A 20,525-nucleotide genomic window follows, 5' to 3' on the forward strand; every position below is an offset into this window, starting at 1 on the left:
TTCATTAGATTTAAAAGTGCAAGAGAAAAAAAAGCAATCTAGCTTCTTGGTAGAAATAAAATCAAATTTTTACAATTTAATTATTAGCTCCGCAAAGCTGTCATGGACCATGTTTCAGATTCATTTCTGGAAACCAACGTTCCACTTTTAGTATTGATTGAAGCTGCAAAGAATGGAAATGAGAAAGAAGTTAAAGAATATGCCCAAGTTTTCCGTGAACATGCCAACAAATTAATTGAGGTAAGTGTATTAGCAGTTTTATTAATTATGTGTAACTTGATGGACTGTGGTGATTTTTAACCACAGTATTTAATCAGCGGAAAAATTTAGGGGCTCATCTAATGTACAATATGTGTAAGATGAAAGTCTGTCATTATTAACGTCTATCCAAAACTACCATTTTGGTCAGTTTACATTAATTACATACATAATTAGATATAGGTAGTCTTTACTGGGAAACTTAACATCTCCTCTTGGTGTTAATGCAAATAAAATAGATCATGACATGCTTAAACTCAGAAGACACTGTAGAAAGTAGTGGCTAGAAGGTGGAGCTCAGGAGTCATACTGCCTGGGCTTGCATCCTGGCAAATTACTGAACCCCTCTGAATTCCCATTTCTTACTATAAAATGAAGATACTAATGATACCTATCTAGGGATTATTTTGAGATCTCAAAGAGATGCTGTATGTCAAGTGCTTAACCCTTTGCCTGAGACACAGACTCAGCTCCATCATCTTGTTTTAAAATTGTAGAAATTGGGAATTCCCAGGTGGTCCAGTGGTTAAGACTCTGCACTTTCACTGCCGAGGGCGTGAGTTCAATCCCTGGTTGGGGAACTAAGGTCCCACAAGCCAGGTCACATGGCACAGCCAAAAAAAAAAAAAAAATTGAAGAAACTGAGCCCTAATGTGCTGCTAATTAGATATGTTTGAACAGTAGATATCTGTATGTTAGTGGTTGGTTTTTTTGGCTATAAGAAGAAAGAGTGAGTTGCTATTTAATTTCCAGATAAGTTAGGCTTGCCTGCTACCTTTTGATTACTGAAATTATGTTACTGTTTAATTGATTTCATTATTATTTTATTTCAAAAATTTGACACACTGTAAGCATATACCCAACTTATTTAATTTTGTAACCCTAATGTAAAACATCTAATATTTGGAAGAGATATTCTGTAGACCATTTGGTAAGTTGGTCATTATGTAAGAACAGAAAATGGGCCTTTTATGTAAAATGTGTTTCTTGTACGTTTGGATTTATAGTGACATTAGGCCAGGTTAGTACCATAAAAATATTCTAAGGAAAACATCAGTTATCACATTAAATGTGTTACTAATTTTAAATCTAGTTTTCTTTGAACATTAATCGTTATTCTCACCTGAATTAATTATGTGCAAAATACGTAGGTCAGTCTGCTATTCAAGTTACTGATTCTGGCATTTGGTTAGAAGACGTGCGTTTTGTGTCTCCATTAAGCATAATCTTTTCACAGTAGTCATATGACTGCATGAGGTGTAACCTTCAAATGTACAAAGATTGTCTTCAGGAAGCCAACCTCCTGTAAGTAGCCTACATCTTAGAAATTGTGCCTGTGAGGCAGGAAGCAAGGACACTGCCAGCCCATGGCCTTGGGTAACAGGTAGCAGTAATGGCAAAGGCATTGGAAAGGGCATCTGAAAGAGTATGGCAGGCTGAACCTCACAGGGCAGCCTTTTTCTGTTCTACAGCTGGAGGGCCCTTTATAAGGACCTGCTGTACAGTCCTCAGCCTCTCCATCCAACAAAACTGACACTTGTTGAGCACCTGCTGTGTACCATGTATATGCAAATACAATGTACTTTCCACATTCTTAGGTAAGGAAACAGGCTTAGAGAGGTTAAGTAACTTGCATTCCTCCCACAATGAGGGCTGTGCCACTCAAGCTTACTGGCGTAGTGGACAGCCTTATGGCCAGTAAGAAGCACTAGATGGACCTGGTGGGTTTGGAGACCTGCTCCAGGAACTTTGTCCATGCTTATACTTCTTATTTCATTCTGAACTAACCAAGGGCCCCTTAATGTTTAATTTTGATATTCCCTGTCACAACTGACTTCTGACTCCTTTCTCCCCTCTCTCCCCTCTCCATGCCCTCCACCCACATCGTCCCACACACATAATATATGTGTATTAAATGACACATGGCTTTTCATTGCTTGATGCATAACCAAAGGCCTTGTAGTATCATTCTGCAAACATTTAAATTACATTTATGGTAATAGAGATCCTAGGGTATATAATTGCATGTGTGCATGGAAAGGAAATGAATTTTTAAAGTGTTTGTTATAGAAGCCTCAAATTCCTGATTCAAGGCAGAACTTCATTCTTCAATGACAAGCCTTCTCCTCCCCACACTGGTACTTTTGTATTATAATGAAACACTGAATTAGTGAGAGACTTGTTTAAAGCAAAGGTAAAATACTTTATTGTGATTATTTTCTTAATCTCCTGACATCTTCCTTTCTTTTTATTAGTTCCCCCTCTTAAGTGGAGTAAATGTCTGCAGGCCAACTTCGGTTTTAGGGGCCATTTGCCATTTTTCCTGGGGTTTAGGGGGAGTAGGGGTGCTATGTGAAAGTTGGGAAGGGCTGGTGGTGATAGGCCTCTGGCAGGAAAGGAAGGACTCCGATTCTGCAGCCACTGAGAATTCTGCCAGATATGTTTGTCCTCCTAAAATATTGAAATACAATTCTATCACTAACCACCTGCAATTAGCACAGACTCCACAGGTAAAGGGCATAATTCCCAGTAAGATTGTCCTCACTATAGATGCCAACTGCAAGTTAGGGGAGTCCCCAGCCCACCTGTACTTCTGACCCAACTGTCTATAAATTCAAGGGTTCCCATGACCTCTCATCCCTTCTTCACAAGACTGCCCTCATTTCAAATGCCAGCTGCAAGTTTGAGGGTCTCCAGTCCACCTGCTCTTCTGATCAACTAGCTACAAATTTGGCGGGTTTCCATGGCCCACTTCAGGTTCATTAATTTGACAGGACAACTCATAGAGTTCAGGAGAGTGCTATCCTTATGACTGCATTTTATTGTAGAGGATACAAATTAGGTCCATCCAAATGAAGAGACACATACGGTAAAGTGCGGGAAGGTCTCAAAGACAGAGTTTCCTGTCCTCTCCCCGTGGATCAGGGTATGTCACCTCCTGGCACATTGATGGTTCAGCCAGGAAGCTCCACTGAGTTTCAGCAACCAGAGTTTTTACTGAGATTTCATTATGTAGGTATGATTTATAGAATCCCTTCCTTCCGTGGACCTTGGTTTTTCCTGAAAGCCCCCATCCTCTAATCACATGGTTGGCATGGTGGCCTACCCATCCTCAGTCATCTCATTAGTCTAACATATATAGGGGCTCAGCTGGAGTTACCTTGTTAGCATAAATGATGAATAAGAAAGACACTCCTGTCACTCCTGAAATCTCTCAAGGATTTAGAAGTTTCCTCCCAGGAATCCAGTGCAAAGACCAGACATTTTTTTATTATACAACACCTCCCCATCTTGAAGGAATGTGGAGTGCATGGTTTTTGGATAGCTTGCTACCCAGCCATAAATACGACATGGAAGAGGTAAGACAGGGCAGGTTTGTTTCTTGCAGCTTTATGTAGATCCTGTTTGTGGCCATTTACCCAGCGATTTACCACTTGTTTTATCTGGTGTTCCTTGCATTGTTTGGTTTTACTTTTCCCTGGAGGTTCGCCCGTTAGGAGCCCAGTTTTCTGATTGAGTCGATCTCTTCTCTCCTAAGTGAATGGTTCTTTCTCATAGAATCATTGATTCTCCCTCTGGTGTATAAATCCCCTTCTGTTTAATATCCGTGTATTGACACTTACCCTTTCTTAGACTCATTCTGTAGTGGGAAACTCCCTCCTTCCAGAGGCGGCACCTTCCACTGGTGGATTTCTCTGGTTGTTAGGAATGGGGGGCCACAGTCTCCTTCTCTGGAACACTCCCTGTCCATCTTTTTACTGCTGCACACAAATGAATTGAGAGGATCTATAAGTGAAAATAGACACCTGATTTCAAAGATGTGGCATGGAAAAAGAATGTAAAAGATTTCATTATCTTTTTTATTGATTACATGTTGAAATATATTATCTTGAGATTAAATATTATTTTTTCTAATCTCACCTCTTAATGTGACTCACATTGTATTCCTGTTGGACGCACTAGTCTAGGTGATTTCCTCAGGCCTTTGAGAGGCTCTCTTCATTCTGCCTCTTCTCTGAATGCTTGCCACTTAAGTGCCAGTCCTTATTGAACACCTGCTGCAAGAGCGGGCAGATGGACGTAGAGCAGCCAAAGCTTCCACTGGCTTTTGGGCAGTGACCTCACAGTCAGCTCCAGGATTTTGCTTCCAGAGGTGCTGCTGCTCAACTCCATCTTCTCCATCCTGGTCTGTGTGGGTGCAGTTGGTTGTTTGACTCTCTCTGTTTTGACACTCATGCAGTATAAACTTCTTAGATTCAGTCTAGTGTTCTGTCCTGTCAGGACTGTTGCTGGCATTGCTCTTCATATTATTGACAACCCCTTCCAAACTTGTATCATTTCTTTCTTTTTAAAAAAATAAGCATATCTTTTCTCCTTTTATCCAGTATGTTTATAAAGTACTGTCTAAGACAACCCATGGGATAGAAACTTTCTTTCAGCTTGCCACTAGAAATCATTGTGTTGATTGTACGATTCTTTGTGTATAGTTAGCTGTTCAGCCAGTTACAAACTCCTTAACTTTTGTCTTGATCTCTGTCCCTGCCCACCCCGGCCAAATAAAATAGTGTAAAAACGTTATGCTATAATTTGGGTTGTCATGTAAAGTTGCTTCAAATGTACTAATAGTTTCTGAGTAGTATTAGGGATAGCATCCACAGAGAAATGGGAATATTATGGTACCTTCTCTGTATACCACATTATGGAAATACAAGATTAGCTTGAAGAATAAAAACCACATACTGACTGGTGAGGTTTTATAAGCAGAAGTGAATTTCTCCAGCCCCTCTGTGTGGGCATAGTGTTTGGAAGGCTGTGTGGTGCCTGCTGCCTATTGGATCCTTATTAAATGACTGTGATTTTACTTGGGAAAGCAAATAACAGAGTGTTTGCTGTGTGGCTGCTCTTATTTTCTCAGGGTCTGACTAGGACCTCTGACTGCCTCACACTACAGTTGTCAGTGGGATCTATTACCTCCCCACATGGTATTGAATCCCCTTTTCTTATGTGAAGGGTACATAGAGGTTGTGCGTCTCAAGGCCAGTGAGTAGGGGAGCAGGAGCTGAGGGTCAGTGTTGATGAGCTGGTGACCCTTCTGTTCACCGTTTTCTTCTGTTAATGATTTCTTTATATTGCTTGTCAGTTTAGTGTATTGAGGTGAAAAATTTATTTTCTGTCAGAAATATTAACCTTTTTGTCAATAATGCAACACCCACATGTCCTTTTTAATTGCTTCATTCTTTGCCTACCTCCTTTGCTGTGAGCAGCTTAATAGCTAAAGAGCAATCAGTTTTCCCTTTTTAATTTTGCTGTCTTCTGGTTCCTTTTCAATTTCATGAATTGAGAGTAAAATAGAAAAAATACAATTCATGAAATCTTGCCTGTAAAAACTGTCTATCATTTAGTATCCCTTTCCCCTCAGCCCGAGACACTGTACAATAAGATAGTGTTTTGTTCATTGCCTTGTGAATTAAGAACCAAAAAGTAAATGTAACTGGTATGATTTTGAGCTGGATTATCATTACTTGCTATGTCCTCCACCACCACCACCCCAGGACCAAGTATTTCCCATTATCCAGGACTTCATAGGTTGTGGCTTTATTGACTTGAAATGTGTATTTTAACTGCAAATTGAATGATCTTCATTATAACTTTTATTCTGTGTTGTGCTTATAATACACAGTAAAGTGACCTTGAAGAAACCTCTGTAAGGGGCATTTGAATTAAACACTGACCTTATACCATCTGCCTGTGACATCTTGGATATTTTCTCAGTACCTCTGTACAATACTATAGGCTGAAATTCTTGCAAATGGCCAATCAAATGAAGCTTCAGTTTTCCAGGACAGTAGGATGTTTGCATGAAAGCAGTTGGGTATTCTTAGGGAAGAATGCTGACCTCAGAATCAAGAATTTCCTGAGCATATTGTGCTTGGTTTTCTCACATTTTCAAGGGTGTGTAATTTCACCTGCATGGGGTTGTGTAAGACCAAAGTGTCTTGCCTGTATTATTTTAACACCTTAACACCAAGCTTTTTTGGCTGAACTGAACCACCTAGTCAAATTTTGGGATGGTCAGGTGAAGGCAAATGGATGTATCTTGTTCTCAAGGAGCATTGAGATTCTTTTCTCTTGGAGTGTTGGCAGGAACAATTAAGGAAGCACTCTGCCCAACTCTGGCCCTGCTTCAGAAAAGAGTGTAGGCCCTCCTATTGCCTCACCAGTAGACCTGATGGGCTAGTGTTTAGACAGGCACCCTTCCTAGCCTTATTGACAGATTATTCAGGAGATTAGACAGAAATAGGGAACTTTTTAAGTGATCTGTATAATAACATGTAAATGGAAATGATGACAATATCACCTGGGTGGTTATCTACACATGAAAGCCTTTTTAAAAATATCACATAGCCAAGCTGTTTAAAATAGTTTATGATGTTTTAGTAAATTCACAATTTCTAATCCTGTTACTAGAGATACTTATATCCCTAAAATTAGATTTGGCATGGCTTATTTTGAACAAAAACATGTAAGAGAAATTAAGGTAGATGTAGAAAATCAGGACGTAGGAGAGAAATAATACACAATTACGAGCTATAATTGCCATGCTTGAGTTTGGTTGTGTTACTGCACTTCCTGGTAGCATGGAGGAAAGGAAGACACACAATCAGTTCTGTATTCTTGTCTTTAGAATTGAAGAAGTATGCCCATTTTTTCATGGGAAATGAGCCTATCGTAAAATGTTAAAAAAAAAATCCTTACTTGGGACTTTTACATAAGGGGCAGTGAATGATTTAATACATAGGGTCCTCAACATTTTAGTAATAAATGTAGTGACAGAGTCCACATGATTTTTTTTTCTTGTAAATTCCCTCTAAAATGGCAAGGTCATAATATTCAGTTGACACTGAATTGAGTTCCAAAGAGCTGTGATGAGGAGCTAACCCAGCATGTGGCCTTCCGTCTCCCAGTAACAATATTAGGAGAACTGAGGGCTGTGAGTCTGTGAGTCCAGTGCTTCCTCCTGATCATCCCAGTGTAGCTTGCTTTCTTTTTTAAAATAATGTTCAACCTTCCAGTTTCTTTGTGTTTTAAACGTGTCCTGTAAAGAGCATATGTTTAGTTATTGTTATTCAGGTTAGCAGGGGTTTTTTTCCTGTTAATTAGGGAGTTTTGTACACGCACATTTATTATCATTATGACATGTGGATTCATTCTTACCATTGCATTTTTGTTCTCTCTTTCCCCTTCTTAACCCTGCTTCCATCCCTCCTCCTCTGTTTCTAACTCTCCTTCCCTCTTTCGGATTGATTGAGTCCTCCCACTTCCTTCTATTCCCCCCCGCCCTTCTCATTTGGAAATCATACACTCCATTTTATTACTCGCAACTCTGGATATTTTAAGCATGCATGTTTAAATTCAGAGGTTGAGGGTAAGTAGTATCTTTTCCTCCTTCTGAAACAGTATGAGAATCTTAGAATGCTTTGACTTTAGTTATTCTCTAACTTAGATGTTATTGTTGTCCAGTAGTTTGGTTCTCTTAATTTTTAGCCCCATGAGTTAGACACTGTTGGTATTGCTTTATTCACTTATTTCAACTTTTGCATAAAATTTATCTGATACCATATTTTCATTGCTTCCCATTTCTTCTCGCATATTAAACCTTCCTTCTGGGATTGCTTCCTTTTTTCCTAAAGCATCTTTATTAAACACCTTTAGTTGGGGCAGGAAAGATCTGTCTGGAGTAAATGCTCTGAGATTGGTTTTGTTTTTGTTTTGTCTTAGTGTCTTTATTTTGGCTTAATTCTTGAAAAAATAATTTTATTGGATGTATAGTCCTAGGATGATTCCCCCCACTACCTCCCTTCAGGGATTTGAAAATATTATTACCCTATCTCTGGCTTCCATTGTTGCTGTTGAGAAATCAGCAGTCAATCTCACTGAGCTTTCTTTGTAGATAATTTGTATTTACTTTCTGGCTGTTTTTAAAATCACTTTTTTTCTAAAGCTTCACTTCAGTGTGTCAGGGTGTAGATTTCCTTTTATTTACTCTGCTTAGAATTTATCTTCCCAGATCTGAAAATTGTTTCATCCATGCTGAAAAATTTCAGCTGTTACCTCTTGCAGTATTGCCTCTTTTGCATTCTCCCTGTCTTCCCTTCTGAAATCCTCATAGTTGAATAATAGACCTCAATTTATCTTTCATGTCTCTTAATTCCTTTTATGGTTTCATGTCATGAAAATGTCTTGGTTTTCCTGAATAATTTCTTCAGTTTGACTTTCCAGGTTAGTAATTCTCTTTTCAGCAGTGTCTAGTCGATATTATTTTAAATATCTAGAAATGGTAGACATTATTACTTTTCTCTTAAAGTTCTATTTTGATCCTTCTCAAATCTGCCTAGTTATTTCTGAGTGTGTTTTTCCTTTTCTATACTTTGTGTTATCTCTGCTAATGTAAAAAAACATATTTCTTAATACTCCACTTTTGATCGTTTAAGTATCTGCAAGTCATGGATCTTATTACACAGTTCTTTTGCTCAAGATGCCTTATTTCCTTGTGTACTTCCTGTATTTTTTATTGTGGGTTCACATTCCTGGTATTTCGTATTTGGGAATTCTTTGAGGCCTGGGTTTAGATTACTTTCCATCAGAGAAAATTTCCATTTATATTTACTTCTGCCAGTTGCTTACGGATACTACTAATACATGACCTCCTAAACCTAAAAGTTTTGGGGGGCCAGATAAATAATATTTCTATACCTAAACCCCTGAGGAGGGCCAGCCTTTGGTTAGAATTTACAGGAGAGACCTTTTTTTTTTCTCCTCCTTGAGGGAGTGATTAGGGCTTATACTGGCAAGTATCCTACTATTTTGCTCTTCATGTTGACTTTTCTGTTAATTCACTCTTTCACTTAGGATGTTGCCTTTTGGCTGTCCCAGCTCTGTGCAGAGTCTCTCATCTAAGGCATCTACCTTATGAGACCCATTAAAAACCCAAGTTCTGACCACAGAATGGCACACATACTCCCTTCATAAACAGTTTTCAGTGCTTGCTTACCTCTCTGAATTTCTGTTTTCTCATTTCTAGCCTCTGCTGATTTCCCTTAATTACTCACCTGCTTACCCTACATTTTTTTTTAACAGCATGATTGAGGTATAATTTATATACCATAAAACTCACCCATTTTAAGTGTACAATTCAATGGTTTTTACTAAGTTTACAGAACTATGCAGTCATCATCACAGTCCAGTTTGGAAGTTTTCTGTCACCCATGTGTGCTTCACTTTTTGGTTAGCTATCTTGTTCCTCCTAATAAGATAGCCAACACCCGTCCCTGGAAATTGGAAAGTTGGAAGCTTGACCTCTGTTTCATCATCATTTCTTCTGTGGGTTTGGAAGTAATTGTTAGAAATTTCTTCAGTGGTTCTGAAATTTATATGATGTGCAGTTGGGACTTCTCTCTTCATATATGACAAGTTTGGAAAAGTTGATTTATTATTACTTTGGATTTTTTGAGAGTACAGAGAGCTTAACCATTTTGAAGAAGAAAACTCAGGTGGTAGCTTGACCCAAGATCACATGGCAAGTGATGTAGAGTTTGAGCTTCAACTTTACGGCATGCTACTCAGGTCGTGGTGTCACTACTTAGACTTAAAAGCTCCCTGTTCCACAATTCTTGTCACTTGTTGCACCTCCACAACAGGTATAGGCTACTGTGAGAGTAGGTCATTAATTTATTACCAAGAACAAAATCAAATCTCTTCTTGTCTTCCTGCAAAGGTTCCAGGGTAAGGGGCAGTGGGAAACAACTTATGTTTGACCTAAACAAATTTTAAATTTATTTAAAGTCATCAATACATGTATAACAGAGGAAAATTTGTCATAATGGTATATTTTTTCCCCCTTGTAACCTTGTTTCATACATTTTATTTAAGTAAAGAAATTCTAGAGCTTTCCTACATGTCTGAAAAGTTGTCTTTCCTGTCATGTACAGATGTCATATTTGTTGATTTGACACAGCCTGGCTGTGACAATTTTTTCCTGCACAGCACAGATTATTACTGGGCTACTCCTAAAACCAGCTAAAGCCCAGGGCTGTTCTTTGGTTTTTTTCAATCAGGGAGTTGAAAGTTTTCTGAAATGTTGTGTTCTTCTACAGGGTCCAAACTTAAATGGGATGGGCAGAAGTGGTGCAAAAGAGGCCTCATGATTCCAAAGCTGGTAGTCATAGTGTCAGTCTTAGCCGACCTCTTAGATTAGCAGGAATCTAAGATGTTTAAATTGTTAATACACAAATTACTGTGGTAGCAAAGATATAAAAATTTATTCCGAGAGCAAATTAGAGATGTTACTCATCACTCTCCAAAGTCTCCGCTCTGCTAGGTTCTCTGGAAGTTAGCTGCTCTGAGTATTTTTAATTCAAACTTCAGAAACTTCTTCAGTCTACTGAGCTGCTATCCCAGATTTCTAGAGCCCCACAAAGAGGTATTTAGGAAGCCCCTTCCCTCATTCCCAGCTTTCATGGCAGTCAAGCCTGGCACTAGTATATGAGGTTAGCTTCTCAGAGAGCTGTGGTCGAGATGTTGCATTTGCACATTTGTCATTGTTAGGAGTGCGTGGCGCTTTCCCTGGAGGGTGAATTGAAGCTCATTCATCTGGAGAAGACTGTCAGTGACAGGTGCCCACTTCCTCCTCCCAGGGCAGACGGGGTGGCCTCCTGAAACAGGCAGTGTACTCTTGTAGAACATTAAAGTAATGCTTTTAAAATAAAGAATAAGTCTTCCCAAGTCTTGTTAGGATATGTATCAGGAAACAGGAAAGATGGTTTACAAAAGTCAGCCATTTCAGCCTTTAGCCACACACCATCTCATGTGTCTGATCTGTAGTAGATAATACTTATTGTAATCCTTTGCTTCTTAATTTAATTATTTTTTTCTGAGTTTTACAGATTCATAAAATTGGGAGAATATAAAATTATACTACTAGTAGTGGCTAGAGAGTGGAAGGCAGAAACAGTGACAGACCTTCCTGAATCTAACATTTGACTGGCCTCCGAAAATGGTGGGCATGGGGTGGGACTAGGGATCTTTGTCGTCCCAAATTGCTAATTCAGTCATCAGCCTCAAATTTTATATTTGGTTTCAAAATGCCTTGTTAAGGCAGTGAAGCAATAGAAGCTGTGGCTTCATAAACACATCTAATTTAAGCTTTCTCCTTCAGTAGAGTGTCATAAAATGTACATTTGAGGGATAATGTTTGTAGAAGTTTTATCTTCTACAGAATTTAGCTTAGGTCATATTTTGTAGCACTTTTAAAGGAAACAAATAGAAATCAACAATTATCTCTATAGACTGTCATCATGAATAGAAGTGCCTCTTTGCTCAGGTCCAGTTGACACTGGAAAGTGGAATTGTAACCTTCAGGGAGTATAAATCTTACTTCTTTTGTGTGATTTTGAAGGCCCTTACCCATTAAAGATCTGACTTAATTTTCTTTTTCCGTACATTTTTATGTTTAAGTTCCATGTTCTTTTGTTTCTTCTTGTGATTAAGCATTGCAGGATTGTGATAGTTGGCAGTCTTAACAGAAAGCTGATAACCCCTAACTGTAACACTGCGAACAACAGTAATGGTATATAATTTTTCTTGTGCCTTTATCTGCTTAACTTGGATGGAGGAGTGAAAATCAAAGGTTATTGCCATTGCCCTTGTTTACTCTGGCATTTTAAATTCTCAGAAAGTGCCTCTGTTATTCAACTGCCTACGCCTCTATCATTCATAACTCAGTTTGCAACTGGGGCAAGATATGTCTCAGCACTGTGTATTCAGTTGGTCCTTGGTATTGCTAATGGAATTGGCAAGCCTGTTTATTTAGAAACATTGGTAAGTGATCACAGCCTTAGCAGCCGCTACAGAACAACATTCTCAGCACAGCCAGAGCTTCAGCAGAAGTATGATACAACTTGGAAAGATTGTTTCTGGCTACATGAGTAGTGTCATTGAGGCAGTTGGATGGCAAGGTAAAGATTTTAGTTCAAATGAAATAGCATCATTCAGGAAACAGTGCAGCTGTCAGTGCTTTTGAGAAACCAGTTAAAAGACAGTTTTGCTCTTAACTATGGGATATCATCTCTGTTTCTTCTTCCATTTCTGATGAGGGTGGACTTGGGTCCATCTTGATGTGTTAATGCTATTTTTTAATTTGAAAAATAGCCTTGCGTTCAAATAAAACTCATCTTGGCTTAAAGTAAGCATCCATTCACCTGTCAAATGAGAACAGCAGCTTAGAATTTCGATTTCCTTCCTTTAAGAACAGCTGCAGAGTACATTTTTATTTGAGGGTACCAATGATTCTTTGGTGCCTTTGGTTCCTTGGTTTTTCTCACGTCTCACACCAGGAGACCCTTTTTCTCAACTTACTGTTCAGGCAGGTTAGAGCCCATGTAAAGCTGGTGAGTTACAAGCCCTAGGATCTTTCAGTGTTCTGCCACCAGCTTACAATGTGACCTGTGTTATGAGTTTAATTTCCTTAGCACAGAGCTAAAAAATTTGTCCTCATAAGCAGGTAATCAATCTGTGAGAAGTTAAACACCTTTGGTGCTTTTGTCATTTGTTCTGTAAAGGTCAGGGATGGGGTAGGTGTACATTTGTTTTCCTTTAAAGTTAAAAGAGAAAAATCTTCAAAGGTCTTTTTTATCTTTTCTTCTAGGTTGCCAACTTGGCCTGTTCCATCTCAAACAATGAAGAAGGTGTAAAGCTTGTTCGAATGTCTGCAAGCCAGCTAGAAGCCCTCTGTCCTCAGGTAAAGTACAACCAGCAATGTTTAAGGTTTCACCAAATTGGATTTGGGTTATTAGAGTGGGGATGAGGTTTATTTTGTTAGTTTCATTTTTAGGATTTTAGATAGAAGTCTTGAGGACAGAACGCTGATCCACAGTCTATATAGCTTGAGAAATTTGTTTGACTTTAAGCGATATTTCCTTAAGGCATCATGTGTTACTGTCTCCTTGCCCTTCATTAAAAATGTATAATGTCGGGACTTCCCTGGTGGCACAGTGGTTAAGAATCTGCCTGCCAGTGCAGGGGACATGGGTTCGATCCCTGGTCCAGGAAGATCCCACATGCCGCGGAGCTGCTGAGCCTGTGCTCTAGAGCCCGCGAGCCACAACTGCTGAGTCTGCATGCCACAACTACTGAAGCCCGTGCGCCTAGAGCCAGTGCTCCACAACAAGAGAAGCCACGACAATGAGAAGCCCGTGCACTGCAAGGAAGAGTAGCCCCCGCTCACCACAACTAGAGAAAAGCCCATGCAGCAGTGAAGACCCAATGAAGCCAAAAAAAAAATGTATAGTGTCCTCCATTGCTGGCAAATGGAGAGTAGGCAGTGGCCATTCTACACCCTCCCTAAGGGAGGGCCATCTGCAACATGTGGTAGTCCTGGAATCGGGATGGTTACCCACAAGCCTGAAAGAATAACTGTTACCCACCCACACTCCATTGTGATGACCAGTATTTGGATCTTGTTAGAGGGAATGAGATTCAAGAGCTAGAAGCCTTACTTAGCTATGTCTTGAAGTAGCCTTATGATACAGATATTAATAATGTAATTCAGCCAGCTACTGAAGTAAAAGCTTAAGAACTTTTCTCCATTTATAATGGCATATTGGAAGACTGGTGATCAGGCTAGGTTAAGCATCTGGGGCTCTAGAAAGACTCTGAAGCACACAGAAGAATGGTTGCTTTGTTTAATGTTAGGTGAGTTGCCTGCCTCCTGTGAGGGGAACTGATCCTTTTTGTGTGCCTGACACTCCTTGCCCCTCACAGGGATTTCTAAGCAGTGTCAGTGCTGTTTTGGTGGAAGAGGTTGCCTCTTCAATTTCCCAGGTAGAGAATGGTCATGGGCATACTCTGAAGATTTACATTAAACTCTTTCTAAATGTCCTCTCAGATTGCATTGACCACAAATAAAGGGGAATAAAGCAAGGGAACTGGAGTAATAGAATAGAGGTAACAGGAATGAAATTTCTATGTTATGTCTGCAACCAACTTTAAAATATACCGTGACTAATACTTTGGTTCTTTCATATGTATAATTCCTGACACTCAAGGTAGGTGACCAAAATAAGTAAAGCCTGGTTATTAACCGGGGATCCTAACTGGTACACAGGTTAGCTAGGGCATTTATTCTCATTCTCAACCATGTGGGTTAGTATGCCAGTGAGAGCTGCTTCATCTGAGTATGAGTGTGATGAGCCAGGTGTGGATCCACATTATCTAATCAACATTTCCCCAGCTTTAATCCAGTCATGAAGTCTGCTACTGGTCAATAGCTGTACAGATAATAAGCACAATGAATTTAATCGCCTGCAGAAAGTTCATGGATGACCAAGTTGTATGAAATAAATTGAGAGTAGATTTTAAAGATTTGGCATTCTTTTCTCAAGCTTGCCATTTTACCCTATCAGCATTTTATTTATTTTTTTATTTTTTAAGAAAAGGGTGGAATTTAATCTTTATTTACAGGACACTGCATGATATGAAATTCCACATAGAAATAAGAAACCCACTGAGAGGAGAAGCTTCATATAGTATGTACAGTTTGGAACTGTTCAAGAATAGTTTCTTTGTAAAAAGTGCTACAATAACAAACCACATGTAAAAAGAGTTCTTAGTAGAGAAACAGTAAGACAAACTTCTACCAAACATAGTACACAACAAACAACTTAATGCCTCAGGTGTACAATCTAAAAGTTGAAGGTCCCCGCAGTGCCATCCTGAGCTTGGAACGTAAACCCTTCAGAGGTAGTTTCTGGCACAACATTTTGATCTTCCTCTTCCTCCACAGAGAAAGAGGAGGATCTCAATCTCAATCAAGTTTAATGAAGCTTTGTACACAGACTCATTTTCATGGTTTTGTAGAGCTTCAGTTTTGTCCAAACCTCCACATTCTCCAGTCATCATACTAAGTTTCTCAGTTTCCCCTAGTTTCTCAGCAGCGTGAAAGATATTTGAGATGGCATCCAGAATAACCAGAGGAATTTTGGTGTCTTTCGCAGTTAGGAGGTTCATCAACGGCTCTGTTATGCCACAGTGAACAAGGTATACCATCTGCTCAACTGTTCCGCCATGTGTATAGTTGGTTACAGCCAATACAGCTTCCTTTTGTGTCCTAAAGTCGGCCTTAGAGAGAACGCCAACAAGGAACGGGACTAATCCATGATTTACAGCTTGTTGTATCTGGTCCTGGCGGCCAGCTGTGATGTTTGACATTGTCCATGTAGCTTCCTTCTGAATGTTAGTTTTGGAGTTTGTTAGCAGGCTGGGAAAGATGGCAAGTGCTCCTGCATCTATTACAACCTGAGTCTGTTCATCTGTTCCAATGACAATATTCCCTATGGCTCTTTGCGCGAGAGTCACAACTGGCAATTCAGTAGCTCCTAAAAGCTTCACAAGTTGGGGTACAACCCCAGTTTTCACAACCATTTCAATCCGTTCATGTGGACCATTGGTAAGGTAGGAAATAGCCCAGCAGGTATCAGCTAAAACTTCTGGGTCATCGTGATGCAGGAGATGAACTAAAGTAGGAAGAATTTGCTCAACAGAGTCTAAGGGGGGGGTGCACGATTCTTGTTGCGACAAAGATTTGAAAGTGTCCAGGTAAGATTATGTAAGTAACCACGTGCTAAAGATGACACATTAGGAACCGCCAAAAGTGCCAACAGCAGGTCAACTGGACCATACTTGATAACCAAGTCTCGGAAAACCGAGCTATCACCTGCAGTGTTTCCTAGAGCCCATGCAGCTTGTTCACTGATGTGAGCGTGGGGAGATGCCAACAGAGAAATGAATGCTGGGATAGCACCTCCATCTACCACAGCCTTGGTCTGTTCTGATGTCCCGGAAGCATTGTTAGTGAGGGCCCAAGCAGATTCAAACTGAAGGGGACTACAGTCCGTTCTGCTCAAGAAGGACACAAATTTTGGAATCAAACCAGCCCGGATTATGCTGTCTGTGGGGGGCTATTTTACCCTAGAAAGCAGTTTCCTAGCAGCTTGAGTAGCTTGGAGCTGGCTTTCCAAGTTGTTGCTATTTATGCCTTTGACAATATCATCAACAGACCAATTTACGGTGCCCCGGTTTTTGCGGTTTTCCTGCAGTGGAGAAGCAGCAGCATCTGGAAAGGAGCTGACATTTCTCCTTTTCAGCGTCTGGTCATCCTCCTTAGCTTTCCTGAGCTCCACATTAACTTCTGTTCAGCGCTGCCTCATTTCTGTACTGTCTTTCCCCTTGTTCTTGAATCCGTTAAGGCGGGCAGCTGGTGAACTTAGCATCCTCATTGGTGGACATGGTTATGAGACAAAGGAAGAAAGCTACACAGTTGACTCAAGCTTCCACAGGAGGTGGTGCGGGGCGCACAGGCTGCGCATCGGCTGCCCTCACAATGTCCACTACGGTCAGCCCGAGGGTGGTGTGCCAGCACTTTATTTTTAATGCCTTTGGTTCTCCATTTGATTTTGAAATGCTTGAAAAGCGACAATGCTTTCACATATTGGCTGAAACAGATGGTAACATACGCTGATCACACCTACTAAGAGTATTTATATAAATGATCTTAAAGCCTAGAAAAAAAAATCACATGGAGAGTCTAGTAGATCCTAATGAGAGTGATGGTGTGCATAAGTCATGTTTGGCTGGGACATGTTGCCCAGGTTTTAGGTTGCCCTCAGAAAGCACCTTTTTTCCCTCTCCTTTGTAGGTTCATTTCTCCTGCTAGAACAGACCTCAAGACAGTGTCCAGACCACGCTTGGAACTGGGTATATGTCCTAGATAAAAAGGTGTTTCTCTAGGTGTGATTATTCCTGCAGATTCTCTCCTAGGCCCCTTCCTACCCTTGCTCACAAACAGGGCTGGGCAGGTTCAGTGATGGCAAATACAGTAGACATTTGCAGGCATGGTAATGACAAACTATGTAGCATGTGCCATTTCTAAATGAGGTAACTGTGACTCCAACCCATTATTGCTAGGTTCTTTCATTATTTTTAAAGAGAAGTCAGCAATTCAGATTTTTTTGACAAGTCTCAATTTTAAAGGATTGGTAACTAATTTAAAGTTCTGAAATTCTTTGAGGAGCGTAAACCAGATTTCTGGGAGCTGCATCTTACCTACCCTGGCCATGTGTTTCATGCTCAAAGGACCTCTTCTTGAAGGTAGCTGGTGGCTGTCCCTCTCAGGAGGAGTGGAGCCCTCTCCTTATTCTTCAGCCTGATGTGGGCAGTGATGTCAGGCATCGGGGGGTCCTAGTCCTGAGGTGTTTCCTTCCAGGGTCACTGGCCTGTTTGATAAACAAACCCTAGGCACGTTAATCAACTTGACTAGGCTAAATATGCTGTAGCATGTAGACAAAAAGTTATTATATTAAAGTGTATGTTTCTTTATTTGAGGCTACTGTCAGCATCCATCCACAGTATTGGGTTTTTCCGGTTTGTTTTTCAGGTCTCACACCCACACTGCTGCATTCAGGCAGCCCTGGCCCCTCTGCCGGGGGCTGCTTTTCTGTGGCTCCACCTACAGTCTGGAGTTGGTTCCTAGACCTTATTGTTCCTTTCTGGAGAGGAGAGGTGACAGATGGAACCTGTAGAGGAGTTTTCTTCTCCATCTTTCAGCTCACCCAATAGCAAATTAATTTTTGGAAATGGGAAATTCTCTTCTAAAGTACTAACTTTTTAGTAGTTAAGCGACTTAACTCTGATATTTGCGGTGTTAAAGTTGAGTTCAGGCAAAGTAACCTGAGAGTGGATTTATTTTGTTGCTTGGGGGAGAAAAAAGCACCCACATTTTTTGGTGATTTATGAGTAGGAAAGAAAGTAGGTCAGCTCTTTCCCTGCATTGCCTTCTGTTTTGTGTCTGCAGTATCGCACTGTTCATCAGAAAAGGGGACCTCTCTCCATCTGAGCAGAGAGCCCAGACTCACATGCTTTTATCAGGAAAAAAATCTAACTGTTTTGGGAAAGAACCTGATTCTCTACCCCCATGCCCCCCCCACCCCCAATCATCTTGCTCATGGATGTGCTCACGTCTTAGTGCATGGTAGCTGCTTAAAACACTTTAGTTTTTCAATTCATCTGATGCTGGTCAAAAGAAAATAGAAAAACCCTGCCAACAGCATGTTTCTGACAGTTGATAATTCACATGGCCTTTCTTGGAAATTGAAGCAAGGGTGAATGAAGTATTTGAAGCTGCTGCTTATCTACATTTCTTTGTCTTTTTTGGGGGGGTGGTACGTGGGCCTCTCACTGTTGTGGCCTCTCCCGTTGCAGACCACAGGCTCTGGACACGCAGGCTCGGCGGCCATGGCTCACGGGCCCAGCTGCTCCGTGGCATGTGGGGTCTTCCCGGACCGGGGCACGAACCTGTGTCCCCTGCATCAGCAGGCGGACTCTCAACCACTGCGCCGCCAGGGAAGCCCTCTTTGTCTTTTTTGGGGGGTATTTCTCACTAATTAAATTGAGAAAGAACTTATAAAATTGTTGGTTCTTTCTTCTGCCTCCTTAGATTTATCTTCCATATTGCTGCTTCTCCCATTGTTCTGTGGGAATGCTGATCATTTTTGTGGCTAACAGGCTTGACAAGCATCAAATAAGCATAAACCCAGACAGGCCTGGTCTATATAGGTAGTGGGAAAATATATAGCTCTTAAATGAGCATCCAAGGCATACGGGCCAGGGAAGCCTGTGGCCTCAAGTTCTCATTCATGTATTATTTCACAATCATAGGACCATCTACCTTTGAATCACCTCACTTTTCCACTTCTGATATTCTCTAATCTTCTTACACAGCAGTTGCACAGAAGAGCTAAAAGGAGATGCTTCTGACTAAAAGTTTCTCTCAGCATTTTCTGTACCTCTTTCCTCCCTTCCCCCCTCCCATGGAGGCCTGCAGGTAACAGGCCTCCAGAGGTACTCTTGTTTCCTTGTAAGCCTTGCATATTGGTATTGGTTTGTTGTTTTGTTTTCTTGTAAAGTCTGATTTCCATATCATAAAAGTTGGAAAGTGTTTCCCTCTCTTCCATTTTTTTGAGAAGTCTATATAACTGGTATTCTTCTTTAAATGTTTGGGGGGAGTTTATCAATGAAGCCATCTGGCCTGGAGTTTTCTTTTTTTCTTTTTTAAAAATAAATTTATTTGTTTATTTTTGGCTGCATTGGATCTTCGTTGCTGCGTGTGGGCTTTCTCTAGTTGTGGTGAGTGGGGGCTACTTTGTTGCAGTGCGTGGGCATCTCACTGCCGTATCTTCTCTTGTTGTGGAGCATGGGCTCTAGGCGCGTGGGCTTCAGTAGTTGTGGCACACGGGCTCAGTAGTTGTGGCTTGCGGGCTCTAGAGCACAGGCTCAGTAGTTGTGGTGCACAGGCCTAGTTGCTCCGCGGCATGTGGGATCTTCCCAGACCAGGGCTCGAACCCGTGTCCCCTGCATTGGCAGGTGGATTCTTAACCACTGTGCCACCAGGGAAGTCCCTGGAGTTTTCTTTTTGTGAAGATTTCCAAAAATTAATTTAGTTTCTTTATTAGGTATAATGATATTCAGATCATTTATTTAAACATTTAGCTGTTTATTCTTGAGTGAGCTTTGGTAATTTGTATTTTATTAATAGCTACTCTGTTATTTTTTTCCTTCTCCTTGCTTTGGGTTTAATTTGCCCTTCTTTTTCTAGTTTCTGAAGTTAGAAGCTTTTAAATTTATTTATTTATTTATTTATTTTTGGCTGTGTTGGGTCTTCGTTTCTGTGTGAGGGCTTTCTCCAGTTGCGGCAAGTGGGGGCCACTCTTCATCGCGGTGCGTGGGCCTCTCACTATCGCGGCCTCTCTTGTTGCAGAGCACAGGCTCCAGACGCGCAGGCTCAGTAGTTGTGGCTCACGGGCTGTTGCTCCGTGGCATGTGGGATCTTCCCAGACCAGGGCTCGAACCCATGTCCCCTGCATTGGCAGGCAGATTCCCAACCACTGCACCACCAGGGAAGCCCCTGAAGTTAGAAGCTTTTAAATCATTGATTCGAGACCTTCTCTTCTAATGTAACACGTAATGTTGGTGTGTGTGTTAAATAGCATGGTTGGGATGGTCAAGAAAGACCTCACTGAGAAAGTGATGTAGAAGCAAAGACCAGAAAGGAGATGACAGAACAAGCCAGAGAGGGTGTCTGAGGGGAGAGCACTCCAGGAAGAGGGAACAGCAAATATAGAGGCTTTGAGGAAGGAGGGTCAAGTATCTAACAGGAG

General features: G+C 40.8%; 1 protein-coding gene and 1 pseudogene across 1 annotated transcript in view; one reads left to right on the forward strand and one right to left on the reverse strand.

Moving 5' to 3' along the window:
• The window catches only part of CTNNA1 (catenin alpha 1), a 180,284-nt gene that overhangs the window by 134,369 nt on the left and 25,390 nt on the right, over positions 1-20,525 (forward strand). Inside the window, exons 9-10 of the mRNA XM_060143688.1 lie at positions 88-240; positions 12,962-13,054. Of these exons, the coding sequence (XP_059999671.1) occupies positions 88-240; positions 12,962-13,054 (246 nt within the window). The remainder of the gene's footprint in view (positions 1-87; positions 241-12,961; positions 13,055-20,525) is intronic.
• LOC132518271 (importin subunit alpha-1-like) lies at positions 14,997-16,599 on the reverse strand (annotated as a pseudogene).

This window comes from Lagenorhynchus albirostris, chromosome 3 (genome assembly GCF_949774975.1).
Source record: "Lagenorhynchus albirostris chromosome 3, mLagAlb1.1, whole genome shotgun sequence".
In the NCBI taxonomy this organism is placed as follows: Eukaryota; Metazoa; Chordata; class Mammalia; order Artiodactyla; family Delphinidae; genus Lagenorhynchus; species Lagenorhynchus albirostris.